Below are 21,795 nucleotides of genomic sequence, written 5' to 3' on the forward strand. Positions count from 1 at the left end.
AAAAAAAAAAAAAAATAGAGCTACCCTATGACCCAGCAATTGCACTACTAGGTATTTACCCCAAAGATACAGATATAGTGAAAAGAAGGGACACATGCACTCCAATGTTCATAGCAGCAATGTCCACAATAGCCAAACTGTGGAAGGAGCAGAGATGCCCTTCAACAGACGAATGGATAAAGAAGATGTGGTCCATATATACAATGGAATATTACTCAGCCATCAGAAAGGATGATTACCCACCATTTGCATCGACATGGATGGAACTGGAGGGGATTATGCTAAGTGAAATAAGTCAAGCAGAGAAAGACAATTATCATATGGTTTCACTCAAATGTGGAACATAAGGAATAGCACAGAGGACCAGAGGGGAAGGGAGGGAAAACTGAAGGGGGGGAAATCAGAGAGGGAGAAAAACCATGAGAGACTCTAGACTCCGGGACACAAACTGAGGGTTTCAGAGGGGAGGGGGGTAGGGGGACAGGGTAGTTGGGTGATGAGTATTAAGGAGGGCATGTGTTGTGATGAGCACTGAGTGTTCTACACAACTAATGAATCATTGAACACTACATCAAAAACTAATGATGTACTCTATGGTAGCTAACTTAACATAATAAAAAAAAAAAGACTTGTTTATATCAGAAAACCTGAAAAACACAAAAAAGTATAAAGGAGAATAAACAAATCCCCTAAAACTCTAATACCTAAAGATATTTCCTGATTACATTTGGTATATTTCATTACCAAATAAAATCTTATTTTTATTTCTAAAAAAAAAAAAAAGAAGAGACTGCAACATCTCAAGTTTGGAAATGCAGACACTTCCTAATTAGTTTCTGATAAGAAAGCAGCAGAGCCTCCTTCATGAAATGTTGCCATGTAATGTACCAGTAATTTATCAGTCTGCATCCATTCCCTAACACTGGACTTTACGTCCTAATGGAATGAGTGTAAGGACTCCAAATTCTTTGGATCAATCTTTCTGATTTTGTAGTGAGATTTTTAAAAAGATTTATTTATTTTGGGGGGGGAGGGGCAGACGGAAAAGAGAATCTCAAGCAAACTGTGCTGAACATGGAGCACCACTGGGGGTTTGATCTCACAAGCCTGAGATCACCACATGAGCCGAAACCAAGAGTTGGACACCCAACTCACTGCAGCAATCAGGCGCCCCCGTGGTGAGATTTAAAAAAAAAAAAAAAAAAAAAAACTTCGTGATACGCTATTGCTGAGATTTTGAACAGACCTCTTACTCCCACATCCCTCTGATGAAGCATCTGCTCTAGCCGTGGGCGCACTGGGGTGGAGTGTGTGCAGCATGGATGTGATCAAAGAATGAAGACAGCTATTTTGACAAAATATGGAGGTTAATTTACACTACATTGTACACATCATAATTAAACTGAGTAAAAGTGTCACTGATAAAATTTTAAAAGGTTCATCTCTGTGAAATGCAGTAAATGATGAGGAAAGATCGGTATTATCACCGTTTTAAGCTTTTTCTTAGACTGGCCATCCCTCCTGAAATTGGGCATTTAATTAATCTTTGAACTGGTCATTGCCATAGTTGCTAACTTAGTGCTTTTCTTATAGAATCCCTTCTTGATGAGCGATATGCCTTCTTGTATTATAAAATCTTTCTGATTGATAATGCATTAGAAATTTTTTTTGTAGATTAATAAAAGTGCATTCCTATTTCCTTGTTACTTTATTCAAAGCTAATAAGCATTTTTCTTAGTTTTCTGTAACTAGGTGTAAAAATTACATGTTGCAGCTTTACAGTTTTTGAAATATTTTAGATATTCCTAGACTATGAACTTTCTTCACATCACTGTCTTGCCAGATCACCAACACCATACCTTGGCTAACGCTGACCCTCCTCTTTGTCTCACCCCCCTGGACACACACTTCCGCCTGCTCTGCCTAACCAGGTTCCTCTGGATTTGTGAGGTTCTGGAAGCTTGTGCTTGTGCTAATGAAGTTCTGTATAACTTACCCACTGGCAAGAATATAAAGCTGGACCTTTCAACTACTCGAACAACATTTTTTAAATTGACAGTTGTAGAATTGTGGGGTATTTTTACATTGATCTTTTGCTAATGTAATTGGTAGTATGTTTTGCATCTATGACTTAATAAATCCTTGAGTCATTAAAAAAAAAAAAAGTATGACAATTCCAAATGTTGAAAAGAATGTGAAGCAACAGGATTTATCCTGCATTACTGGTGGGAGTATAAACTGGTACAACCACTTTGGAAAACAATTTGACATTATCTTTTAATGTTAGAATTTAAATAACTTCTGTTCTATCAGTTTCACTCCCAGATATATACCCTAAAATACATATGGTATATAGAAGAAACCCATATAAGAATGCTCTCAGAAGTGCTATTCCTAAAAAGAAACAAACAAACAAAAGGCAACAACCCAAATGTCTATTAATAATAAACTGGAGAAAAAGGTTTTCATATAATCATTCCATGGAATTTACAACAGCAAAAAGGAGTAAACTACAGTTACTTAATCTAAATAGATTAATCTCAGTAAGCTACTGTTATATGCAAAAAGCAAACACTAGATGACAACATAGAGTATGATACCTTTTTAAATTACAACACAATATTACTAAACAAGGTATTATTTACACACACGTATGTGATAAAACCAACTTAAAAAAAATCCACAAGGGAATGATAAATGTGAAATCCTGGATAGTGGTGATCTCAGAATATAGGAGGAATACCTAAGTAGAAAAAAATCATTAGTAATATTCAAGTTGTTGGGCTATGGTTGGAAAACAGGTATTTTAAAAATAATAAAAGACTAGGGGCGCCTGGGTGGCTCAGCCAGTTAAGTGTCTGCTCAGATCATGATCCTGGGGTCCTGGGATCGAGCCCCGTGTTGGGCTCCCTGCTCAGTGAGGAGCCTGCTTTTCCCTCTCCCTCTGCCTTCCACTCCCCCTGCTTGTGTGCTCTCTCTGTCTCTCTGTCAAATAAATAAAATAAAATAAAATAAAATAAAATAAAATAAAATAAAATAAATAAAATTTCAAAAAGACTAAATAAGAAATGAAATTATCATAACTATTAAGGATTCCAAATGTTTTAGAAGTTTCATCTGTCATTTACTGCTAAGGAATTACCATATCTTAAATAAACAGGCTTAATACGTTAGAAATTTCAGTGAATCAGTAAAGTAACTCTTGAAGTACTTCAACACAAGTATCATTGTTAAAATTTTATAATACCAAATTTTCCTAGACTTTTTTCCTGAAAAGAAAGAAAAGGGCTTTACAATACCTGATTTCCATGAAGGTCCAAGACATCTAAGCTTTTGAGGTTCTCCAGATTCGAAATTTTCTTGATTCTGAAATTCAGAATAAGTAGAGTAGAAATATGGATGTATCATATTTACTGTAAATCAAAACATGCTAAGGCTTAACTCATCTTAATTTACTCTTTCTCTCTATAGATAAGTAGACAGGTATAGAGATAGCTATAGCTATCTCCATATAAACACGCATGCATAGAGAGATTATATGTAACTATATGTAAAACAAAAACACATTTCCCATTGATTTAATTAGCATGTTAAAGATGCAATCCCATTGGGGGAAATGTCCCAAAGACAGATTAAAAGTCGTATCTTTAGGAAAAAGCAATTCTACTTCTAAGAGCCTTAGGACAAGGCACTTATTCAAGGCAGTTCCCTTCAGAATATGATCTAAACCCCCTACCTCAGTTCTCAAGGCTCTAAACCTTGCCACTGCTGACTCTTCCTCCAGGCTTATCTCCTACCATGGCTCAGGCGCTGTCTGCTCTAGCCACAAGGGCTTTCTTGCCAGTTCTAACCTGACAAGTTCATTTCTGCCTTTGGGTGTTTATCCTTCTGCTCCTTCTTCCTCAGTGTTCTTCACCCAGAACTTAGCATGGTTCACTCCCCCTTCCTATCTCCAATACTCTCTCCTTCCCCCGCTTTAATTGACTTCATTGCACCTATCTTTGCCTAAAATTATATTGCTTATGTGTTTACCTTCTTATGATCTCCTTCCTCAACTAAAACGTGAGCTTCAAGAGTGCAGAAATTTCAACATATTCTCTAATCCATCCCCAGCACTTATAAAAGGGGCTGGCACTGAGCAGGAACCCAAGAAATATTTGTTTAATGAATAAATAAACATACACTAACTAAATGGATGAGTTTTATGTACAAGAGTATTCATAGGAGGATTATTTATCACAGAGATAAATTAGACACCAGTTAAATGTTTTCTACTGGACCTGCTCAGTTTGTGAATATTTGGAATTTTTGATTTGCCATCTTGTGAAAAGCTACACTTTGCTATAAATTTTAAAACACAGCATTTTATCTCTAAAATGCTCCTTCTTATATGCCTTAATGATTAGGGCCCACCCATTGTCTCCCTCATTCCTATCTTTTCTGGCTACCTTATCTACCCAACTGCCTCCAACTGGACAGTTCAAACAAAATGAAACAAAACAAAACAAAAACTACTTCCTTTTTATTGTTTTCCCTCCTAAAGATCCTATTTTTTCGTACTGCCATAATTCAGTAGAGGGAAAGGAGCAATGGCAAAGAAAGGGTAGAAATGGAGTTCATGCAATCCATCTCGATCACCATCTGCCTATCACTATTTATTTCTGTTGTCAGTGCTTACTGCCTCAAAGAACCATTTCTACCTTCCTAAATGTTTCCAGAACCTGGATCATCCCTTCAAACTTCATATATGCTGATGGCCATGTAAACATAATCCCAGTTTAAACTTCGAGAATTTCCATCTCCATGTGATCTCAGCCATCTTACATCATTGCCAACTCCAGAACTATATCACCACAACCAATTCAATCCAATTTGGTATATAATAATATTTATCATACACCTATGGCCCATCACAATATGACAGCAGTTCTTCTCCCCCTTATCTCTCTCTCTCTCTCACACACACACCACTCCCCTCATCTTATCTTTTGTTCTTCCTATCCCTATTTTTCCTTAGCAGTTTAAAAGAATTTCTCAAGCTTATGCTGACACTATCAGATAGGAAAAGAGACAAGACTGTTAGCAAAGTTGTTCTTTGCCTGCTTTGCTCTTGAAATACCTAGAACAGTTGGAGAAAATTAAAATACCCTAATAATATGGCTTAGGAAAGAGTGATGCTCTCTAACAGCAATCTGACCTCCCAGCTATTAGAGAAGCCTTTTATGCAACTCTTTGATACTGCCAAGCTCACATTCCCTAAAACGGTGGTTCTCAAACTTCTGTGAGTATCACAGTCATCTGGAGGGCTTGCTAAAATATAGACTGCTGAGGCCCACCTCCAGAGTTTCTGGGCCAGGGGCCAAACATTTGCATTTCTAACATGTTCCTAGGTGGTGCTGATGCTGCTGGGCCAGAGATCACATTTTGAGAAGTATTACCTTAAAATACAGACCTCCGTCACCAAATCTCAACTCTCTTTCCATATGAGTTTCATGAGGATGAACTCACCTACTTTGAAAGTCCTAAAGCATGTTCTAATGAAATAATCAGAGAGGCAAAGATTTATGGATGAGGAGATTTATCACAGCAATATCACAGCAAAGAAAAAGGGACACAACGTAAATGTCTAACGCATGGAAATATTAACTAATTATTACACATCCATCTATCTATGTTATGCAGCTCTTAAAATGTATTTTCAAAAAATGTTTTTTCGAACAACATTTAATGATATGGGAAGATGTAAATAATAAAATATATTCAAGTGAAAAACACACAGTATAAAAACCAGTTTTGTAAACTGTGATATGGTGGGTATAGAAGAAAGAGTGTTGGGTGCCTGGGTGGCTCAGTCAGTTAAGCATCTGCCTTTGGCTCAGGTCATGATCCCAAAGTCCTGGATGAGTCCCACATAGGGCTCCCTGCTCAGCAGGAAGTCTGCTTCTCCTTCTACCCTTCCCCCCTGCTCATGATCTCTCTCTCTCAAATAAATAAAATTTAGAGAAAGAGTGCTACTCAGCATAGATAACCAAAATGTGTAAATAAGGCAAAGGAATAACTGCATGTCCTTTCAATTCATATCAGAGCACTGTGAGCAAGCTTATCTAAGGGTCACCTAACACTAGTGATTAGAGCCCAAACTCTGTAGTGTTATATACTAACTGGTAGAAAACTGATTAAGATATAATGATGATTTCTGCCAGGTAGGAATGGAATTTAGTCCTTTGTGTTAGAAAAAATAACCCAGAGGGTTATGATTTTATTGCTTTGTAGGACATCAACCTGTTTTATAACCTAAGAATATTCTGGCACTCTTTACTTTTCATTGATCAGTTTCTCTTATCCTCCTTTTGAATCAGCTTTGTCATCCTACTGGTTCCTTCATTATTGAGTTAATTAAAACACTGGCCTGTTAATTACTGTTTGTCTGAGAATTGTATTTTTAACGTTTTGAAAATTATACACAAGGGATGGAGACGGTCTCAGCCTAAAGTTCTCTGATTTGGAGGATCGATGCTTTGTTTCTGTATCTATCAGAAACCCTGGGCAGTTTTAAGGTACTTCAATCCCAGAGACCTTCATGTGCAGTAAGCCTTCCCACAGAATTCCACCAGGGCCTCACATACTATTAAGCTATCCAGTAAAACAGTTCCTATATATTGTGACTTCAAGCATTCTTTTAGCTTTGACATATAGTGGCTTTATTATTCTCATTTCAGACTTGGATTGCCCAGGTGAATATGGAAAAAAAATAGGTAAGTAGCTCGCTGTCAGTTAAACCCAAGACCAATCAAACATCTCGGTGTCTTGTCTTCGTGAACTACCTTTATCACAGATTCTTTCCCCACCCGCAACACCTAATGACCTAAAAAAAAAGATCCAATTCTAAAGAATTCAGAGGAAGATGAAGGTATCAGTTGACCAGGAGACCACTGCTTAGATTAGGTATTGATCTGAGGAATCCACAGAATCCTAGTCAGTTCCCGAAACGACCTGAAAGATTTTTTAGAAGGAAGTTCTCCCATTAAATGGACTGAAACTAGGAAAAGACAAGCCTCGCCCATCACATCAGCAGTTACAGACCCGGAGGGGTACGTCAGAGCCCATCTCTGCAGGCTACGTTATGATACTGAGGCCTGCGTGAGGACCTCACCTCAAAATCTATATGAAGGCTAGGCTTTTCAGGTGTTAGAGGCAAATCCTTAAGTGGAGACCTTCAAGGAAGCAATAGGAAAGGAATATGGAATCCCAGAGCCTGGTGGAGAGTTTTGTATCTATAGTCCTGGGTGATCAGAAAAAAAATACATAGAAGTTCCACCCATTAGCCTGTGATCATGAGGGCACCAGAAGATCTCATAAGGACAAACAGGAACACAAAAAGCAGAAGAGTGAGATGGCAAGAACTTCAGTAACACAGTGGTACAGAAGGACCGGGGGTTCCTCGGTAGCAACGCAAACCTCACATACAGAATCTGAGCACAGTCGTTGTAGCTTTGGGGCAGAAATCTTTGTGGGAGCTGCTTGAACTTAGAAGAATATGGTTGCCCTGATTTTAACATCTGGTTCCATTGTCTTGGACTAAAAGATGGTGCAGCGCTCTGCAAAATGAGAGGGAGAAAACTTCCGGGACTCCCCCAGCAAGGGGCAACAGTTCATCCAAGACAAACCAGGGGAGACAGGCTAGCAAAGGAGCTGCTCTCTCCTTGAGCACTTTTCAGCCAGGTTTGCCTAAAGTTCACTAAGGTACTGCCTCAGGTTAGACTTGCATCTTCCGGGCTCACACAGCTGACCTAAAAACACAAGGCGGACGGGCACTGTTAATACTTCAGAACCGTGCATACTTCAGAAACACGCATTTTGGAGAATGTGGAAACTTGTCTTTCTTTTTTATTCGAGTACACTAACAGCTCTAAAATTGCTTAATGGCTATTTTCCTTTTGTGAAAAAATAAAGTAAAACATGACCAAACGCAAACAAAACAAACAAAAATGTGAAGTAGAAAGAGGAAGAAGAGACTGCATTAGGTTGCTTTTACCTGACCAAGGTAAGGCTACAGCAAAGGGCATTAGGTCCCTTAGACTTGGAGGAGCAAAGAGACCTCTGAAAAGGTCAGAAGGTCAGATGGACTGGTGTCTTTGAGCCCACAACTTCATTTTTAAAAAACTTAAAGAGGTTATTTCCAAGAAGCCAGGAAAGCTGCAAGTAGAAGCAGGAAGAAAAGGAGACTGAGTTGATTTAAAATACTGGGAGCCAGGAGCAGCTCTTAGAGACTCTGTTTAAAACCAGCAAAGGAGATCACAAATGCCACTAGGACAGACTCCGGGACTGAAAGGAGGGCATAAGGCAATAGTGCTAAAGCGTGAATGGAAGCTACTCAAACAAATCAAAACTCCAAGGATCAGGACTAGTTAAGAAATCTCTGGGAGAGAGAACAGGAGCACCTCGAAGGGAATGCCTTCAATGCATGAAAAGTTGACTTCTCACTTTACTCCCTCAACTGCTCCACTGGGGTACTCCTACTGCATACAGGTTATACATATCTGACCTTGCAAAAGTCCCTTTACATCTCCATTTCTTCATCTGTGAGATGAGAGAACTGGTCTCTGAGGTCACTTTCTGCTCTAACACTCCATGCTCCTACCATTTCCCCAAATTCCCTCCAGCTACCATAATGCTCGGTGTAACGCTGGAACCAAGTAGAGGCGATAAACTACATTGGTGGGAACTTTCAAGAAACCACAGAGAACAGACAAGAGCCTAGGATTCTGGGGCATGATCTTAGAAAAAGTACCTTATATTACCACTGGCCAGTGAGAATAAAGAGGTAATTCGAGATCCATGCTATCAGGGAGGAGGTGGGGGAAGGGGAGAGGGGAACCAAGCTTGGGTATAATGCTGTATCTAAAATTCATCATTTGATACCATAAAAGTTATTTCTGGAGTATGCTCAACAGCCCTTCTTCGTAGGCACTGCAAAAGCTATCCAGCAAAACAGAATGGAGAGAAAAGTCATAGACAAATATCAAGGAAATTAGTCAGAAATTGTGTAACTGCACTACATAATACAGCCTTATAAAAAGAACTGGGGAAGTTCCTATAGGATGTAATGTTAAATTCATACTGAAAACACCATCTGAACAAGAATCAATCAGTAATTTGACAAACATGAAATAGCAAACGTCCGCCCGCAGTCAAGCACTGGGAGGAATGATAAGTGAAACACACATAAACCTAAAGTGAATCCACACACTTACAAGATAGCCCAAGAAAACATAAAGTTAAGGCCAAAGTCTGCTATTTACTTCCATATAAGATATGGCACTGGGAAGCAATGGAAATAATAAAATACCCATTCAACAAATACTATTTGGTTTGACTGTCAGATTGAATCTCGTAAAACAAATTATGACTGCATCTTAATCCATTCAAATAATCTTACCAATTTTAGTCAATTTGTTTTTTTTTTTTCAGTGTGTTCGTTTCTTAAGTATATTCAGTTCTGAGTTGCCATCTTAAACCAGAAGTCTCAATATTAGCCCTGAGTAAATAAACAAATCTGTTCTACAAAGATTACCTGTTTTTCCCCAGCAGAAGGACACGGAGGGATCTCAGAGTAGAAAGCCCACTGATTTCTTCAATTTGGTTATCATATAAATCCAAGAATATTAGCCTCTGTAGATTAGAAATATTTTGGATCCGAGTTATAAAATTGTGTTGGAAGTTCAACAAACGAAGGTGTTCCTCTCCATCAATGATAGGGCATACAGTCAGCTTCTGCCTAGAAAACATTTTAAAAGGTTAATAAAGTTTCGATGTGACAACCTGCCTCTTCTTTTTATTATTACAAATATTATTAATAGTATCTTTGTGCTCCCATGCTGTGAGGAGAAAAAAGCTAAAGAGAACCACTTCTTGGCTCCAGGAATGGAGCATCCTAGATCTAATTGTAAGTCACTTCTATAAAAGACAATATACTTTGACAAAGGCAATTATTATAATGAAGTCTAAGATCTCATTGTATTTAAAAAAATCTCCAATATCAGTTATTTCACATAAAACTGACTTATCAGAAAACACTCAATGTAATTGCTTTCTGAAGACTGCAATGATTCAAAGAGCCATGTCACATAACCTAAGAGATGTCCTTGCTATCAATCCACTGATACAAAGACTGCCCAGGCAACTAAGTTATAAGGGAAAAAACAACAATTTATACACAGGTCTCTCAGAGAACCACAGCCTCTTGAGCTGGACTACATCTTAGGAAAAGCAAGAAATTCAGACATCTACAGTTCACTATGATGGAAATAGCTGCATCCTGAAATCCATTAATGGAAAGGTGGTCCTTATAACACATTCCCTCAGAAGCTTAGACTTTAAGAATGTTTACATGGTTCAACATTAACTTTAGACTTTGCGGAACATTTAGAATGCTATTGGATAGGATGAAACCTTACATCCTTTCAGCTGTCTTTGAAACACTAAAGCCTCTATTATGCAAAAAGTTATTATGTACTACATGTGAAGTAAATACATACAGGGTCCTTTAAGAATTCCACTCTTGTAATAAAATGACCAGAGAGGAGTGATTCCACTCTGACGTTTTCAAGAGTGTTCAAGGAAAATGTCACTGTATTGATCAGTGTGTGAACAACTATAGGAGAGACTTATTAGTACTTCCTTTCAGTAAAAATCAAGCAAACGTAACCTTGAAAGAAAATAAATCAGAATGCTACAAGCATGAGTGAAATTGTGGAGGTGATCAGAATCATCCTCATTTATAAAGATGACTGGCACAAAGAAATGACTGAATGCAAACAGTTGACAAGGATACGATGTTTAAAAATACAGATCCTGAAAAACTCAGTTTAAAATAGAAGAAAAGTAAAACATAATAGACAAGAGTTTAATTCTTTTCTGTGTGCTTATTTAGAATTCATTTCACGCACTCAATACTACCACATTTGCTTCTTGTCTTATAAATTATAAATTAATAAATGACAAGTATTCTAGTTTAAAATTTACATCTTTATCAGCTTAGCAAATAACTTTGTCTCCTTTTTCCTGCTTCAGTCTTCCTCTGTTTCTCAGTTAAACTTACCAATACCCCAGCTTCTAGTTCATCCAATTTTTGAGTCAGTCATCACTGAGAAAGGAAAATAAATAATCTCGGACTTCTCTCTTATATAAGTTACTATAGCTTGAAATAAAGTCACTTTCTTAGATTCCAAATCCAGTGACTAAGTCCAACTGCAAGGCTCACTTGTCCACCCCCTAACCCCCTAAGTCCCTGCCATGCAGTAAAACAAGCAAACACACACACGCAATAAGCCAGTGCTTTCCGAGGTGGTAAGGCGGGGCCGGGCGGGGTGGGGGTTGTTCTGCCTACAAAATCCCTGAGTTGCTCAGGGCACCTCCTGTCCCAATACCAGATGCATATTGGACAATACTTTTGCCTCTGCATATCCTACTTGATACTGGAACAACAATACTGCAAAACTGTCATGAGAGTTAGTGCCCTCAAGTGGTGCTCTGCCTACATCACAACACATCACACCCTCCGGAGAGCTTTTTCCCAACCATACACACAGATGGTCTATGACAATTCACTGTCAGTTGTGTCCTGCTAATGTAAGAAGTTTGCTTAACTATTTGCTCTTGGATGGGGCGCCTGGGAGGCTTAGTCAGTTAAGCATCTGCCTTAGGCTCAGATCGTGATCCTGGAGTACTGGGACCAAGCCTCATGTACAGCTCCCCGCTCAGTGGGAAGTCTGCTTCTCCTTCTCCCTCTGACCTTCCCCTGCTCCATTTCTCTCTCTCTCACTCACTCTCTCTCTCTCTCTCAAATAAATAAGTAAAATCTTAAAAAAAAAACAAAAACAAATATGCTCTTGGAAACACACTGCTAAGCTAAAGGTATGCATAGCAGCATTGGTTTTTCTAGACTGGTTATAGCACTAACATAGGATAAGGGTGCTTCATCCACCATTCTACTGCCAAGGGCTTCCTAGATTTGTTTTATTTTTTTATTTAAATTCAATTTACGTAACATACACTATATTATTAGTTTCAGGGGTAGAATTCAGTGATTCATCAGTTGCATATAACACCCAGTGCTCATTACATCAAGTGCCCTCCTTAATGCTCAACACCCACTTACCCCATCCCCCCACCCACCTCCCCTCCAGCAACCCTCAGTTTGTTCTCCATAGTTAAGAGTCTCTTATGGTTTGTCTCCCTCTGTTTTCATCTTATTTTATTTTTCCTTCCCTGCCCCTATGTTCATCTGTTTTGTTTCTTAAATTCCACATAGGAGTGAAACCATATGGTATTTATCTTTCCCTGACTGGCTTATTTAGCTCAGCATAATACCCTCTAGTTCCATCCACATCGTTGCAAATGGCAAGATTTCATTCTTTTTGATGACTGCATAATATTCCATTATAGATATATAATATTCCATTTTATATATGTTTGGATTTTATATATACATATATATTTTACATATATATGTGATATATATATATCACACCTTCTTTATCCATTCATCTGTTGGTGGACATCTGGGCCCTTTCCATATTTTGGCTATTGTGGACATTGCTGCTATAAACATTGGGGTGCATGTGCCCCTTTGAATCACTATGTTTGTATCCTTTGGATAAATACCGAGTAGTACAATTGCTGGGTCATAAGGTAGCTCTATTTTTAACTTTTTGAGGAACCTCCATACTGTTTTCCAGAGTGGCTGTACCAGTTTGCATTCCCACCAGCAGTGTAAGAAGGTTCGAGGGCTTCCTAGATTTAAAACTAGGAATCAAATCCTAAATATATTCACTTGTTCAACAATTTTTTAGTCTATTTTGTCCCAGGCTCTGTTCTAGGTGCTCAGGATACAAAACTGTACAAAACTCTCGGAGTTTGTGGAGCTTATATTCCCGTAGGAGGAGACAAACAATAAACCTGATAAGTAAAATACTTCGTATGTTGGAGGGTGATAAATGCTAAAAAGAAAAATAAGGCAGAGAAGGGGGTTGGGGAGTGTCAGGGTGGAAGGGGTAGCAGCTTTGGAGATGGTGGCGGGGAAGGTTATCCCCGACATAATGACATTTGAGTAAAGACCTGAAGGAGGTTAGGGAGTGAACCTACAGGTATGTGGGGGAAAAGCATTCTACGCAAAGGGAACATCAAGTGCAGAAGTCCTGAGGTATAAGCATGCTTGCGGTATTCAAGCAGCACCAAGGAGACAGGTGTAACTTCAGCAGAGTGAATGAAGGAGAAATTAGGAGGTCAGGCCAGTAACGTAACAGGAACTCAACTGGATAGGGCCCAGAAGGGCCCATATGAGGACTATATCATAAATTTTTCTATCCTAAAATCCATTTTTATCAATGTCATAGTCTAGAATTCCTATACTACTCTTTCAGGGTATAGGTAAGCTCTGTTATATTACATGGCTATAAAATCTGTCCCCACCCCCCTGGAAGAAAAAAAAAAAAGTGGTAACAGTGACTACACCTATGTGGGAGAACTGGGGAGCTGGAGAACAAGAGATGAGAGAACGACTTTTCTATCTTTCCAATCCTGTACCATGTTTATGTATTATCTAGCCAAAATAAGAAACGAAAAGAAAAGAAATTGTCCTCACCTTTCTAGGGTCAACCTGTCTGAGTAAAGAATTTTCTCTTCAGAAGAACGTTGCAGAATGGGAAATGATGGCATTGATGAGCTTGCCAGAGTAATATGATCACCTATTGAAAAGGACATACAAATTACTTGATTAAGAAAAACCTTTAAAATCTTGAAACTAAAGTCACCTTATATTTGGAGAACTTTGGCATCTACAAATATCTTTTCTGGAAAGTACAGTTTCCATAGACTCTCTACACTTAAAATTAATTACTATATATGAGTTTGTTTCTTTCCTCCTCAACCCTAAACTCCGTGTTCTGTATATATGTTCCGTATATACGAAATCATTTTTCCCTTGCCCTACAGATCGGCTGAAAGTACAGAACTACTCTAGCGCTCTCTCTACCCCTTTATAAGGCTGACTCCTAATACTAAATCTTAACTCTCTTAAAACTGAGATGATAGTCCCTCATTACCAGATACATTTGGGCCAGCACTATGACAGCCCTGCCGGATTCTGGACTTTGAAGGTGTCTGCATGGAAGAATCTCCAAATGCTGATAAGGAGCTCATGGCAGTTTTCATTTCCAGCCCACATAGTTCTGTCACGTTTGTCGTGGATGAGATGCATGATGATTTATTACGAGGCGAAGGGCTTATTACTCTTCCATCTCCTTCAAAATATCAAAAAGTTTATCACAAAGCTACACAGTACATGACTTTGCTACTGGAAATACAGAGAAAGTAGTTTTGGATAGCAGATGTATCACTTTTTCTTTGTATGTTCAGCTGCTATTAAGTAGAAATATTGCAGAGACCAATGGATGTGGATAAATACTGTACATTTGTAATTAGGGTCCACAGGGTGTATGATACCCCTACGAGGTTTATAGGCTGTTCGCCCTATAAACCTGACTGCCATTAAGTAGCTTACGGCAAACTGGCAAACACATATGAAATTAATAGCCCATATAGAACAATGTAAACAAAATGCAGAATAAAAAATAGTATCAGCTATATATTCACACATAAATGTAACCGTTATTTTCCACTTAAGAAGATGGGTTTGGTGGGAGGTGGATATTAAGGTCTATTCTAAAGAACCAGAAGAATGTAGAATGGTCAAGAAGAGATGCTGGGAAGTTCCAGAAATGAGGTAAGATTTGAGTAATGGGTCAAAGGGATCAGTTTGAACATCAGAGGAATCTACGTATTTTCTTCTATAAAGAGAAATTTTCCTGAAAGAGGCAATTGATGTTGAAGGGAGCGATAAGCAGTAAAATAGAAACTATGGTTACCACAGGATTCTTCTGCTTAAACAGACCAGTAAGGTGAAAAGAAAAAACAAAATCTAGGATGCTAACATACTCTCTGGGAGACCATCAGACAATATGATGACAACTTAAAACCAAGTTCCATATAGCACTATTTAAAAGCTGTCAAGCAACGATATTTGCTAGCTTCTATGGGTCTACAAAGCATAAACCGAATTATCACACACCCTTCGTCTTGCGCAAAATAATCAGTGTTCATACTCCACTTTTCTAAATATCATGAAACATCAAGATAACTACTAATGATATTCTAGAGTATATGCACTCAGAATTGCCATCATGTTCACCAATGAACGGCTCTTGTGACAGGATTCAGCTCCTAGCAGGATACCAAAGCAACCATGATTCAGTAAACTGATTTGGAAATCAAAATTCAGATGGTTAAAAAAAAAAGAAACAAACAAAAATTGGTCCAAGGATTAACTGATGAAGGTGTAACTGGTCACCTAAAGATGATAAAGGTAAAACTCCAAACAACAGACAACCTTGATTTCTCTTATTAGTATCAGAGTTAGGTTTTTAAATCATTTTGTTAAGGCTTCAAGCCAATCCTCAATTTAAGAGGCAGATTTACCTTGAAGACTTGGGGTATACAGGAAATAATCAAAGAGTAGTTTCATTTATACCTAAAGGAGTTTTATCTTCACACTTTTCAGTTCCTATTATACACAAAAGTCATAATCCCTACCCCATGATAAGCTTACTATCATGATCAGTAATGATATATACCTTACAAGAAATAGCAAGGAATGAGAATGATTAGGGAGAAACGCCTTAAAACCCACAAACAATATCCCCTAAATGACTGGAAACCAGAGTGATCTATGATTGACACATCCACATACTTATATGGATATATAAACACCCACATATATACACATATGTTTGTATATCAAACACTCATATATATTTGTGGGATGTTTCATCCTACATATAAACCACATTACTATATGGCAAAATTTTAATTGAAACATTTCCTATTATTTCATATGTCACTATTTAATTACCAGATCTGAAGCTCCTGTTTTCCTAATTAAATTTATAAGCTCTTTGGGAGATAGACCTCATTTTAATCTCTTTATATTCTTGGCCAAATCCAAATTTAGTAAGCGATCAATAAATTAATTAATTGATTCTCCAATTTACTAAAAGTTAATTGGAAATTTATTTTGCATATACTATTTCTGTTTTTAAAAATAAGAAAATCAAAGTCTTGTATTTTGGTATAAAAATGCTGATCAGGAGCGCCTCAGTGGCACAGTTGGTTAAGCGTCCAACTTTTGGTTTTGACTCAGGTCATGATCTCAGGGCCATGATCTCAGGGTCGTGAGATCGAGCCCCATGTCAAGTTCTGTGCTCAGTTCAGAGCCTGCTTGAGATTCTCTCTCCCTCTTCACCCCCCTCCATCATCTTGATTCTTTCAATAATGGTCTATACTCAAGAAGAATCTTTACTGCACTGCACCCTACATATGGGGATGAACAGATGGGTAGGTGGATGGATGGGAAAATGTGTGGAAGGATGATATAGTACATGGTGATGGGTGTGTGTCCACTCAGCCTTATCTTTGAGATACCGATTCTAGATTTCCCACTGATTTATCATGATCTTAAGAGTGAAGTACTGACTCTTCCTCTCTATATACACATTTTAGAATTCTTACTTAAGGGATCTAATAAATTAAATTCTGGTTAACTGAGATTTTATTGTATCCGGGGAATATCTGGCTCTTACAAATCTCAAGGATACAGGGATTAACTCTTAACAATAATCCAAAAAGCCCAAAAGAAATCACATGCCAAGTTTTAGATTTACCAGCCTAACTAAACATTCAGCTTCTTTCCTTTAGACTGAAAGTACCACTGATTAATTTATGCTAATGGACTATTATGTTTAATTACTTTTGGAAAAATAGAGTAAAAAAGGAAATAGGGTGAAATTATAATGATTAGGTATCAGGATGCAGTTTATTAGAGAAAGATTCCCAAACTTTCCTGATAAAGTGCTACTTATAATTTCTCCAAAGTTGTATGCCTTTACAGGTAGAATGGTGAGTACAGAAGTTAAAAAAAACAGCTACAGCCACATGGTCTTCTTTGCATGAAATTGCCTGGAACTACGGAGAATGCACATTTGGAAACAACTGGGTACAAACGAATAGCCTGTTACAGAGAATGATTTTGAATAAAATCCTTCAATGAAAAAAAAAGGTTTATTTTTCCCTAAGGAATTCTGTATTTCATGAGTCATTATTTATGTATAAAACTCTATTCATCTCTTAGGTTCACAAAATTCATACTATTTCTAGCAATATCTAGTAATCATTAGCAAATATCTAGTAATACCTTAGCACTTAAATAAATTTACCCAGCCAGTCATCCAGAAATCTGTATAACAACCTCCTCTTCTAACTCAAGAAGAGCTTGGGAAAAGTATGTAAGTTTGACTCACGATTTAGAAAACAAATACATTATTATAAAAAATGTAAAGGAAATTCATAATGCTAACATAAAAAACCCTACTTGAAAATTTTCAGGTTCACGTCTATAACTCTGTTCCTAATACAGTGTCTAGCACATAGTATACTCAATAAATATGTACTGAACTGAATCAAAGAGAGCAAGACAGATGCCTTCCCGTAGTGTGGAACTGCAGCTAAGCTGATGCCATACCTAGCAGTTGGCCAAGACGAGACTGTACAATACAAGAGAAAAGTCATGTCAAATTAGATGGGCCCAAGAGGAAAGTCCAGAAGTAACAAAATAAAAAAAGAAAACTAACCCAATATTCCAGATGACCACATGTTCATGCAGTAATGAGATGAACAACCTGGACAGGCCTACACACATCAACCCCCTCATACAAACTTCTGGGAGGCGGGGATGGTACAGTATATAAGGGTTCTATAGTGCTTAACACTAGCCCAGTACAGATGGCTAGCAGTTTTTAACAACCAACTAACAACTCACATGTGCTAAAGGAAATTTCTCCTTGGACTGAAAACTACATTTCAGAAATAAAACCAGATCACATGAGGCAGTGGTTTTCAAGGGGTGATCCACAAACCACATCCATCAGAATGACTCGAGACATTAAAATGCACATTTCCAAATCCCACTCAAGACCTATAAAATCAGAATGGGGAAGAGGAAGAAAGGAAGGGGAATACTAAGAATCTGCCTTTCTAATAAAATCTCAGGTGATGTGCACTGAAGTATAAGGCCTTTGATATAAAATATCTACAATTATATGCACTAGTAAGGGAAAGATTTTCAGTCAGTAGAAACTCCTGACTTTTCACTCTTTCCATTATTTCCATTATTTCTTTATTTCCTAGATATCTGTGTTCCCATACTCTTACCCTCATTAACTAGCTATTTTTCCTAGTTCTAAGACAGTATTTGGAAGCTTCTTTCCTCTTCTGTTGTGCATAGCCCACCCTCAAACTACAGTCCAACTGCTTTTTCTGTATTGGAAATAATCTACTATGCTGTGTATATAAAATGTGTATATAAAATCAATTCTGATCCAAATAAACACCAAACCAATTTGATTAATGAACCATTGTTTAATGAACCATTTCATTTTTAATTAGGTCTATTTGGATTTAGGTAGTCAAGATTATTAAACAATATTATTCAAATAAGATAAGCCATATCTGATCTCTACTTGCTGACAATACCTTGTCTACTTGAGTAGTTTCTTTCAAGATCATGTTGTAAGAGTCGACCAGAGAACGATGGCGTTTCTTTATTTAGCTTGAATTCAACCTAAAAAACATATTTGAGGAAAAATTTAATAGTAAGTAACGAAGATAATTATAAAATTATGTACAATACTGACACAAGCCACAACAGAGATGAACCTTGAAAACATGCGGAGTGAAAGAAGCGAGACACAAAATGGCACATAGCGTAGGATTCCATCTATGAAATACTGATAATAAAAAGGTCTACAGAGACAGAAAACAGATTTGTCGTTTTTAAAGGGGATGAGAAGAGGGAATGGGGAGTGATTGTTTAATGACTCTCTTTTGAGTGACAAAAAGTTCTGGAACTACATAGTGATGATGGCTGCACAACCTTGTGAATGTATTTAATACCACTAATTTGTACAACTTAAAATGGCTAAAATGGTGAATTTTATGTTATGAGTTTTTTTAACATACACACACATACACACACACACACAATCAGAATCAATTTCATGAAGTCAGATGAAACCATGCTCCAAACCACTTGCAATTCCTCCATACCCCCACCACAAATACAATGATTAAAGGAACCATTTTCTAGAAAACAAAAGCAAAAACCATATGACAAAAAGTAAATTCTGTTGGAAAAAAACAACACTATGTTTTTATCATCAGAATTCCTTTTAAGAATCCAATTATAATAAAATTATATATCTAAACCTTCTAATCAGGGTTTCCTCTAAGTTGATTTTAAATTATTTGATAGGAAGACTGAGAAAAACAAAACCAAAACAGCCACTCATGATTAGCCACCAAAAAACCCTAAGTACGTATCTTAAAAGAGTTATGATGCTTCTGATTCATCCATACTGTAAACATTATAACAGCACTTGCATTATAGCTTTACGAATTATATGAGCTAAAGGTATTTTCTCAGAGCATAAGTCTACACTAGAGAAAGTAAATACGTTTGAAAAAAATCTGGACAAGGCATATCGTTCCTAGAAATACATTATAATGATAAAACAGGATTTTTCCACTGAAATCAATTAGCAAAACTTTGGAGGGAATCCATTATGCCCAATTATAATAAAGAATATTTTCAATTAATCTAGCTAATTGCTATTTATTCAAGACGATCAAATGGTCTATTTTCCAAGTGTTTATTTTCACATGTATTGTAATCAACTACTGCCTCCTTGACTAATGGTGTCCTTCCATCAACCCTCCTCATGCCCCTCCTTATCCTCCTCATGCTGTTGTTTGTAAACTCTGTCCTTCACTTTAGAGTTCCCCCAGTGACATCTACTAAACAATCTTTAGGAAAAAAACTCAATTGTGATGGTTGGAGGTATCCAACTTGGGCAAAGTGGGAAAAAATGTTCTGTGTCTTGAGACAGTTCCATGGGAGGTAGATGAGTATATGAGGGCTGAGTTGAGACAGGAGGGAAAGAAAAACATGTGTATCTCAAAAATCAAATCTAAAGCTAGAAATAATGGAAATGCCAGGGGATATTGTGTGCATATTTGGGAAAAAAGAATCTTATGTTCATATCTTAACTGCTAAACAGCATTAAGCCCAATATATTTTCATTGCTAATCTATTATGTTCTCCCCTGATTTTAAATGGAAGGTGTAGAGGTATCCCCCTAAATTATCACATTTTATCCATTATAAGATGCCATCAGTAGTAAGACATACCATCATTTTACCGACTACTAAGAAAGAAAAAACTTTCCTAACTCAATTATGATGTGCCATCAATTTTAAGAAGAATCCTGATTTAAGAAATATTTAAAGGTAAAAAAACAAGCAAACAAACAAAAAACCAAACTCACCTCTTGTAATTGGTGAAATAAGAATGAGTTTTTTAAAGAGGCTTTTTGACTTTATGTGGGCAGAAAATAAAAATTATTTTAGCTCTACTCTTTAAATCAAGCTATTAATTGTGTACGTTATAAAATAATTTATCTTCGATTTAAATACAAATCTGCTTAAATCTTACTTTGCTTTTTTCAGGAAGCGATGATGTTTGAATAACCAGATGAAGCCCACAGTTCACCTGCAATGTAAAAATTATAGCATAAAATATGCTCTTAATTTAAATACACACATATTTCTCCCCAAACTGGTACAGATAAAGATATAACAAACACTTAGAATAAAACAGAATGCTTGCTTTTTGTTTGTGGTAAATGATCATGTTCTGAGGATCTACTGAAAACAATAAAATCACGACTAAGAATTAAAAGATTTCACTGTGATTCATTTTCCAAAATGTCTGCAGCGATTTAACACTCTATCTTAGCACTCAGGTTTTTGACACTTGCCATTTTAAGTCTACGTAAATATCTCAATGGGACAGATGAAGGAGGTGAAGTGCCTATTCATAATACATATTTTTTCTTAATTAAAAAAAGGGTGAGAGATTGATTAAAAGAATTGAAATGAACCTTAGCCTTTCACAGCAGACCAGCTCCACCTTCTGGGAAGCCAAGAACCTGGACAAGACTTTGAATACCCATCATACAATATTAAACACCCTCCAAGTGCCTTGGTCCAGTCCACGAATCTCAAGCCTCGGTCAGACAATAGCTTGAGTAGATTCAGCGGTCCTGGTCCCAATAATACAGCCCATCACCTAGGACAAAGACGCCAATCAGAAAGAACGATACGAACGGGAAAAAAGGGAAAGGAGACCCAACCTACGTTGTTCGCAGCCCGGCCAGATACAGAGCGGTATTTCCCGGGAATCATGGCAGGAGACAGTCCAGGATCTGTTAGAGCTGCCTTAGAAGCGACGATACAGCGGAGACTCAGAGACCGAAAGGGGTCATCTCCCAGGCAACCTGCTCAGGGGTTACCATGGAGACGACCATTTCCGGTCTGGTCCTCTCCTAAATCGACGGGCCAACCCGGTTGGTAGAGCCTCCGGTGATGTTTGCCGGGGTCCGGTGCGTCCGCACTTCCTCGTCCTACTTTCCTGGCCTCGTACAAACGGAGCGGGACTGTGGGGGGAGGAGACGGGGAGGAGGCCGGCCGCCTCGGTAGCTGTGACAACAACCACTTCCGGTCCGCTCCTCTTTACGGCCCACCTCAGCTCGGCCCGCGCGAAATTTGGATCCCTCTGCCGGCGGC

At 37.7% G+C, this 21,795-nt stretch overlaps 1 protein-coding gene across 3 annotated transcripts in view; it reads right to left on the reverse strand.

Moving 5' to 3' along the window:
- The window catches only part of LRRC49 (leucine rich repeat containing 49), a 150,789-nt gene extending 129,084 nt beyond the window's left edge, over positions 1-21,705 (reverse strand). The window contains exons 1-7 of one of the 3 annotated variants that reach the window (XM_008708526.2): positions 21,367-21,705; positions 20,663-20,719; positions 18,646-18,733; positions 14,106-14,303; positions 13,646-13,748; positions 9,575-9,778; positions 3,300-3,366 (exon numbers count right to left, since the gene is read on the reverse strand). In XM_008708526.2, coding sequence (XP_008706748.2) covers positions 3,300-3,366; positions 9,575-9,778; positions 13,646-13,748; positions 14,106-14,303; positions 18,646-18,733; positions 20,663-20,719; positions 21,367-21,414 — 765 coding nt within the window. In that variant the 5' untranslated portion in view covers positions 21,415-21,705. The remainder of the gene's footprint in view (positions 1-3,299; positions 3,367-9,574; positions 9,779-13,645; positions 13,749-14,105; positions 14,304-18,645; positions 18,734-20,662; positions 20,720-21,366) is intronic. The other 2 variants (XM_040643037.1, XM_040643038.1) reach the window with 2 other exon arrangements.
- Between the last annotated feature and the right edge of the window lie 90 nt (positions 21,706-21,795).

The sequence above is a fragment of the Ursus maritimus genome, unplaced genomic scaffold, assembly GCF_017311325.1.
Source record: "Ursus maritimus isolate PB19 unplaced genomic scaffold, ASM1731132v1 scaffold_27, whole genome shotgun sequence".
NCBI classification, from domain to species: domain Eukaryota; kingdom Metazoa; phylum Chordata; class Mammalia; order Carnivora; family Ursidae; genus Ursus; species Ursus maritimus.